General features: G+C 39.0%; 1 protein-coding gene across 2 annotated transcripts in view; it reads left to right on the plus strand.

Annotated features, from left to right (window-relative positions):
- The window catches only part of LOC138042671 (transmembrane protein 19-like), a 6,295-nt gene extending 142 nt beyond the window's left edge, over window positions 1-6,153 (plus strand). Inside the window, exons 2-4 of one of the 2 annotated variants that reach the window (XM_068888622.1) lie at window positions 154-384; window positions 2,124-2,193; window positions 5,116-5,993. In XM_068888622.1, the coding sequence (XP_068744723.1) occupies window positions 370-384; window positions 2,124-2,193; window positions 5,116-5,762 (732 nt within the window). In that variant the 5' untranslated portion in view covers window positions 154-369 and the 3' untranslated portion in view covers window positions 5,763-5,993. Of the gene's footprint in view, window positions 1-153; window positions 385-2,123; window positions 2,194-5,115 lie in introns of both variants that reach the window. The other variant, XM_068888620.1, reaches the window with a different exon arrangement.
- The last annotated feature ends 2,580 nt before the right edge of the window (window positions 6,154-8,733 follow it).

The following is an 8,733-nucleotide window of genomic DNA, read 5'->3' on the forward strand; positions in this document are numbered from 1 at the left end:
GAACCAATCAAAAGTCGTGTGAATTTGTTTTGGTCTGTTGGCCAATCAAGTACATTTGTTCATGTTCCATATGTTTGTTTCAAAGGTCGTTCGAAACTACAATAGCTCTGTTTACAACCGCGTTTTAAATGGATTTCCCAATCTTTCCTGTAGGGATAAGAGCTACTTTCGCTATTCTCTCGTCCCTGATACTCGTACAGCATGGTGTCAAAAAAAAATCACTGGATCTGACCGGAGCCGTCGCTTCCGTTTTCGTTGGTTTCATTTTGACCTTTAGCAATCTCTGCTTCTTCTCTTCATGTGCGATGTTCTTCCTCACTAGCTCGAAACTGACAAGATTCAAGTCAGAGGTCAAGGAGAAACTAGAGGATGACTTCAAGAAAGGTTTGCACCTAAAAACACCTGCTGCGCTAGTCAAACAGACTGGTTAAAAAATTTAATAGTTTATGATGGCAGTTCACATTATGATGAAGGTTATTTTTTAGTTCCTGCTGGTGAGAACGGTGAGCTTATATTTTACAAACGTATTTCATGACCAGTTATGGCATGAGGTGTGTTGAAATCCATTTCGTTTTTGAAAAGAAAATACGTCTTGCCACAGGTGCCCCCACAGGCAGCGCAAGCTCGGTATACCACTTGAAGCCTTTGCATGGGAAAGTTAACTTTGAGCTTATAAATGCTAAAACAAACTGTAAATGTAGAAATAAACTTCACTTACCACTATGTACAGTCGTCCTTGTGTCTGTTTTAGACAGGTTTGTGGCTTTCGAATTTTTACGGTGCGGTTAGTTGTCATTTTCCCTGATAAAAAGAAGAAAGGCTGGTGACTCGCGGCGAGCTTGTCCCACAAATTGCTCTCGCATCACAAAGTAACGGTCTGAATCGCCATAAAGACACCACAGCCTTAGGCCAGATAAATTTCCTATCACATCAACTCCACTCCGGGACCACACAGCGATTTTTGGCAGATAAATTCCAGTTAATGTTCGGCTTAGTATAATCTTCCCATGCGTTCAGCTAGATTTGTGGCTACGGCTGTTAAAGCTTGATGGCAATCGTATTACATTGTGCATTCTCATTGGCCAAGTGTTTCAAGTTTGCCCTCCGATTGCACAGAAAAGACGAGGACAACTGTAGAGGTAAGTGAAGTTTATTTCTACATTTACAGTTTATTTTAGCATTTATAAGCTCAAAGTTAATTTTCCCATACAAAGGCTATGAATACTATACCAAGCTTGGGCTGCCTGTGGCACCCCAAGCTCAGTGTGAGCATGGCCGACAAAAATATAAGGATTTCAATTTGTATGAGAATCCCGATAAAAAGCTTAAGAAGATAATTATATGAAAAAATCTCAATTAAAAAGCCTAACCTTATTGCCATCGTGGATAGCTTCCTTCCTGTGTGGTTATATTACAGATCCAATGAGATTTGAGCCATTCCACAATTTCGTGGTTGTCAACGGTTATTATAATAATAAAATCCGAAGGCTGGAGACTCAATTCTCAGGTGCCACTAATTTGAGTCAAATATTCCTGGATAAAATATTCCCACAGTTACAATTTCACATCAGAATCAATTGACAAAGATTGAAGATTCATTTCAACCCACTATCAATGCAATTGCAGTCCTGCGAGCAATGTCAGGCGGTGAATATTGCAACAAAAGAGCGTTAAAAGGAGGTGCTTTAGCACAAGAGTGGCCACGTCTTCGACCGTTGATAACAAACTGACCCTTACCAGAGTGGCGGACTGTTTGTTACTTTGGGCCAGTTTACATGGAAGTGGGATATAACCCGGGTAGGTAGGGTAATCTGGGTACAATCCTGGTCAAAAGACTTTGGGACACTTGTCAAATTTGGCCGAAAAGTAGAGAATTTACTGGTCATGGTTCCATTGTTATATGAGCAACGCATGCTCTTCTTATGCTGCTTTTTTCGTGTCCTCCCTTCCCCCAGACAATTTTGAAACATTTGTGCGATTGATGAACTACTCTTGACTTTGAACACCATGAAATTGTAATGGGGAAAAGGCGGAAAGTTGGAATTGTCCCTACAGTTTTGACTAGGATTGTAGGTGGGGTCGAAAAATAGCTCGCGTTTACATGCAATCTTATACCACCCCAGGGTCCCAGGTATCCTTTCTTGAGGCTACTGCGTCACTGGTCGCTAAGTATGTTCACAAACAGGCAAAATGGTAGGTGAAGGATATGTTTTGGCAGATAATGCTCTTTTACTTTCACTAGCTTCTCTTGGTTCAACTTTTCAGTGCTGTGCAGGGTTTTCAATAAGAGTCGGCGGCCAGCGGAATTCACTGTCTATTGCCCTTAAACTTGCCGCCTACTTTTCCTTGGAAGTTACCGCAAATTTTACAAATAACATTAGAAACATTCACACAGAACATGTACCTTGGATCCAGAAAGTTTTCCTCATGAAAAAATAAAGACGCTTGAATTCTGAGTAATTTCGGAAAAAGATTTCTGTTTCCCTGTCCATGTCAAAGATCGAGCACACACGTTTTTAAGGCAGCAGTCCAGCAGTCCAGTGCTTGGTGTAAGCTGTCTGATTTGCTAAGTACATTTGAAGCTTGACAAGACAACATTCGCCAAAGGGCTTTTCAGTCACAACAGATAAAATACATTGCACACAGCTGTACAGAATGCGAAAGAGCCTTAAGGGGGGCTATGTCATGATATTTTAGCATCTTTTCAAAACCCAAAGTATGTCTTGCCATCAAATGAAATTAAATTCATGTCCTCTCTCTGAATAAAAAAGCCAGAATTTAATGTAATTTGTGTTGTGTTAAAATACCCTATATCATGCTCCAGAATGCAGGAAATGCATTCTAAGAGGCCCAAATTTCAGACTTTTCCTGGGGGAGGGTGCCCCCTGACCCCCCCCTACAAGGTCATGCCTTCAGCCCCCAGAAAATGCACCACTGGTGGCGTACTAAAACTCTTATTGAAAACCTTGGCTGTGGCTTCTTATTATCAGTTTTAATGCTGCAACACCTCCACCAAAAGCAGTATAATTTATTGACACAAGTTGACCCCAGGTGGGCAGGTTACCCCCACCTTCCAGTGTTTACATTGCGAAATGCAATCCCGGCTGGGCAGGTTACCCGGTCTGGCAAACTGGCAACCTGCTTCAGTGGGCTACCTCACCTATCACGTATGTAAATGCAAGGCTGAAAAGGTAAGAGTTTGTATGGACAGGCAGGTTACCCCACCTCCAGGTAAACAGGCCGTTAAGGTGGCTCAAAACAGTTTCCAACACATTCCAAGATTTTGATGTGTCATTATAGCCACTCTTCATCAGTTGATGCTACAATCATGGTATCAAAAAACTGCCCAATCACTGGTGAACACGTTGGTATTATTTTTGTGACACAATAGGTTACCATAGCAATACTATGACCTGCTAAAAACACCCTTAATTTCAGCTTTAAGCGCTTATATTTCAGAAACAGCACGCTGAGATTTTTTCTTATAACAGAATTTTGATTAGCGGGATAAGCTGTAACTTTTGGCAAAGTTTTAGAAAATTCTGTTTATGGGGTTCAGAGCCACCTAAAATTTTCGAAAAATTAAGACACCTCTGAACCCCATGTACAACTTTTTTTTAAAGTTTGCCAAAAGTTACATCTGATCCTGCTGACCAAAATCCTGTAATAAGAAAAAAATTTACCATGCCGTTTTTTAAATATAAGCACTTAAAGCTGAAATTAAGGGTGTTTTTAGCAGGTCAAAGTATTGCTATGGTAACCTATTGTGTCACAAAAATAATACCAATGTGTTCGCTAGTGATTGGGCAGTATTTTGATACCATAATTGTAGCATCAATTGATAAAGAGTAGTAATTATGACCCATCAAAAATCTACATCTTAGAAAGTGCTGGAAACTGCTTTGAGCCACCTTAACCAGTTTACTTTTGGTACACTTTTTTATGGTGTTGCTCTGTCTTGTCCCACCTCAATTCCTTCTTATCTATTTTGAGGACAAGCTTAAAAATTGGCTTCCTCTATTGAAATTAATATTGAAATTTGTATACCATGAAACATCTGTGACAAGTAAAAATCAAGTTGATCAATATAAAATGTTATTGTCTCATGCGAATGGGTTGATTTTGGAAGAAACAGCGAATCGAAAGAATGAGAATGCAGCTGGTCATACTGCACAACTTTCAAAGAGATTTACACAGGCCTTCTATGTGTACTATTACAAAATAACATGTGGATGCCAGATCATGAATCAAAATAATTGAGCTCCCAATGGAAGAAGCGCTTAAATTAAACTTCTTACGGGCTTATTAGGGATGACTTTTGCCAAAAATGATATCTCTAAGGTTAGAGTGAATAGAATCAAGAAACAGAATCTGATTTCCATGTTACTGTGCATCTATTCAGTAAAATTTGGTCAACCCAGTCTGAGACCACCCCCCCCCCCCCCTCCCCCCACCCATTCCCCAGTCACACTGAGAGAGACCCATAAAAACTAGGAAACTTTGTCAAACTTTACCTCAATTTTACAAAATTGATATCTTGTAAACAGGGAGTTAGGGCCGGGTGCAAAGAGCTAACCATTTAAAATGCAGTCAAGCTACATATTTTGAAAAAGAAAGTAGGTTTTTCTTGGAGCGCCCTACAATTAACAATTTATTATGGGTTCACAATATTGAAGTAGCCAGGCTCTCCGAGGGACTGGGGTCCTCAAACCCAGTGAGGAATGAGAGCCTTCTCACAGGCTATATTGAGGGTAAGCCCCTGACCAATCCTGTAGCGAGGGTTTTATTTCAGTAATTGGAATAAAACCTCACTTGTTATTATTTAGCAATAAGCTCAGCCTTTTATTTGTTTTTCCAACCAAGTTATGGTAAATTGTCCACCATAAAGAAATGCAAAAGTTGGTGTTTGAGCATTAGCTCTTTGTCAGAGCGAAGGGCTCTGATGAAGGGCTAATGCTTAGAACATTAGCTTTTGAGTTTCTCTGCTATGGTCAATTTACCATGATATCAGTTGAGTTGATAAACCCATTTCTGTGTTGCTCTTCCCCACCAATTTTCTTTAGAAACTAAACCCCTTTATCAACCTTTTATTGGTTTTTGCATTCTATCTATTAGGTGGCCAAAGGAACTGGATTCAGGTGTTTTGTAATGGAGGAGTACCAACAATATTAGCTCTGTTATACATGACTGACGTGGGTATTGGGGAACATGCCATTGATTATGCAAAGGATTACACCTCTTCAGTGCTTTCCACTGCAATTCTTGGATCATTTGCTTGCAGTTGTGGAGACACATGGGCTTCAGAAATCGGAACAGCGATAGTTTCCCATTCCCCTGTGCTTATAACAACATTTTCCAAAGTTCCTGTAGGAACTAATGGTGGTATCACCATAATAGGAACAGCAGCAAGTATTCTTGGTGGCACCATCATTGGAGTTGTCTATTACTTAACATTGGTGTCAATCATGACAATTCGTCAAATCAAACTTTTTCCACCCCAATGGCCAATCATTTTGATTGGCTGTTTGGGAGGTTTCTTGGGATCCCTTTTTGACTCTCTGCTTGGTGCAACTTTGCAGTATTCTGGATACTGTTCAGTGAGAAAACGGGTTGTCAACAAGCCTTCTCCAACGGCAAAGCATATTGCAGGGCGACCAATCCTGGATAACCATGCTGTTAATTTCATTTCAAGTCTTCTCACAAGTATTGCAATGCCTTACATTGGTTACTTCTTATGGAAGGGAATTGGTGATGACAACTAGTCTCAAAAAGGGGAACGTATAATAATTATACTTCTTTGAGACCCTGTGCCAGGTTAGCCACATTGCCCAATCCAGCACAGTGGTTTTGTGTAGGACGTAACCTCATCCAGATCAGTGGTCAAATCATGTTCTTTGCAAACAGAAAGGACAGTCTATCTTGACTCAGGGAGCGTTCACAAAAACGTTTTTTTTTTTTTTTTTTTTTTTTTTGGGGGGGGGGGGGGGGGGGGATAGGACTGATGAGAAATTGGGGTCCCCCCAAAAAAATTAGAGGTAAAAAGGGAGTTGTTTGAAAAATATACCGGTAAGTACTCTCAAGGGGGGTACCTTAAAATTGTCATTGGCCGATGTGAACACAATTTAACAAAAATATAATATTGAAGAGTGTATAATGGGGTTGACCGGCCTAAAAGACTACATGGTATGTAGTCTAGTTTCCTTTTCCTTTGTCATAATTTTGCTCCCTTGAGTACCTATTTGAATGGACACCTCTTTTAGGCCCTCCCAGTATTAAAGATTTCATTTAGCAATGGTTTTTGAGACTTTTTGTCTTCCAAGAAAATAGTTCATTTTGATGATATATTTTTCTCTGCAGCAGGCCGGACGTTTTTGTCCAGTGATTTCCCATTCCATGTCTGGTACTTTGATGCCAATATTTGAGGGGTTTTTAAAATTTTTTATTAGCAGTATTCTATTTTTTTAAACTTGCTTTTTAAAGAGAATTTGAGTGAACTCCAGCCTTGCCTAGGAAACTGATTCTTGGGTTCCATGAACACTGGAAACAGCATTTCTAATTTTTCTATGTGCAATTTCCTGGCTTGTAAGGCACCTCACAGTGCCAAAAATGTTATGTCTGGTGCTTTCAGAAATCCTTTCCAAAGGCTTTGTTTGCCTTTGAGGCATTTTTCTGTTTTTGCCTTAATTTGTTTTGCTTGTTCTTCTGACTTCTGCATTGTGTATTGGTTTGTGCCCATGAGGTAGGTTGGGGGTGTCTCAAATTTTAGGGATACGAAAAGGGGGTCGCTGAAAGTAAGTAGGGGTCCTCCAAATTGTTTAGATATTAGATAATTTCTCGTCCGTTTCTTTTACCCCCCCCCCCCTCCCCCCTTCCTCCAACAAGTTGTTTTTTTAAATGCTCTCTGAGTTGATTGCAATGTCCTCAGATGGAAAAATTAAATCATATGCCATGTCTTCCACACCATGCTTGGTTTGCCTTACTGGAAAGGGACATGTGAAAGTTCTACAGTAGCAGGCACTTGCGGTTTAGTCTTTTAAAATGTGTGCTTGTCTAGCTACGTATGCATGATAACTGCATGGATGTTTACACTTGGCACCAGTTCAACAAAGGGTCAAATGGCAATCAACTATAAAACTTTCTGTTTCCAATGTAACAGTAATCACAGCTATAGGTTCTTACCATTATGACATGCCTTTACAACAGGAGGACATAATTTTACTTGTACTGTACATACCAATATTAGAATCACAATTATTTATTGATGCAGTATTTCTGTCTATAATAATATTACATAAAAGGTTCATTACATGTATATTAATTTTATCTTGTCAGCAACAAGCCATCCTTTTTCAGAAACAACTGAAGGCTTTACAATGCCACGTGGCTTACCGTGGCCACCCAACCAACTAAATACGTCAACTCAGTAACCCATGCAACGGTGTTCAAATTACAACCATACGAACTTTGCAAGGTGGCGTGACTGTTAATGAAATTTGTACTGTAACTGTCCTAAATCTGCACCATATTTATCTGTTTATTATTTAAATATGGATTTACTAGTACCACTCAAAATCATTCACACAATCTGCAGAACAGAACTTGTTTTCTCTTTTGTTGTTCAAATGCAAGAGTACCCACAGACAAGTTATTTAAATTTAAAAAAGTTATGAAAGTATCCAATATTTGACCCTATAAATTTGTTGTTGTTATTGAGTTTAAGCCCTTTCACCATCTTCCCCTTGTTCTATTACAAAACTTGAATATAAACAATTAAAAAAAAAAGATTTTTAATAACATTGACGAATATAATAACCACTCCTCATTGTGTCAGCAATCAAAGAATTAGTTTCGAACCATATTTGTTTGACGACTTTTGAGTATTTAGAAACCAATAGGAAGGATGATTTATTGACTTTTGGCACCAGTTTCCTTTGCTTTTACCTTCCTTTTCTGATCTAATATGAAAAAAGTGCAGCATAGGGAGAAAATATCCTTATTTGTTTGAAATTATCCGACTTAAACCAAGACAAACATAAAAGCACATAAAGGAATTTTAAACAACCACATGCGTTTTACTCTTTTAAAAAAACAAATTTAACATTTGAAAAATGTTAAATCTACAGGCTCGTTAAATTGGTCAACCATAGCATGTACTATCTTCATAGTGAATTGAATTTATTGAGAACACTTTTTGCAGTCTTACTGCTGACATTTGGCCATAGCGCATATTTACAGAACATTAATTAAACAACAAGTAATGTATTGCAATAGCTGTTAAAAGGGCATACATACGTTTTTATGAGAAACGATTGTGGCAACGATAATGCCAAAAACCAGTAATATTATTGGTTAAAAAAGGAAAAAAAGGTTGTGCGGCATGTATTTTTGTACATCATTTTCTCCCGTACGAACCGTACCCGAAAAGTGGTCATTTTACGTTCAACTTGTTAAGGCCCAGTAATACGGGCAACATTTTTCGTGCAACTTGTCGCGCAACAATGTTGCGGTGCAAGTTGAGATGGTTTGTTGCGCGTATTACCACCTTCTTGCACAACAAATTTTCAAGTTGCACAAAGTTATAGCGACGTCTACATAAACATTTGTCGCGCAAGAAGGTGGTAATACGCACAACAAACCATCTCAACTTGCAACGCAACATTGTTGCGCGACAAGTTGCACGAAAAATGTTGCCCGTATTACTGGGCCTTAACAAGTTGAACGTAAAATGACCAA

The sequence above is a fragment of the Montipora capricornis genome, chromosome 3, assembly GCF_036669925.1.
Source record: "Montipora capricornis isolate CH-2021 chromosome 3, ASM3666992v2, whole genome shotgun sequence".
Taxonomy (NCBI): Eukaryota; Metazoa; Cnidaria; class Anthozoa; order Scleractinia; family Acroporidae; genus Montipora; species Montipora capricornis.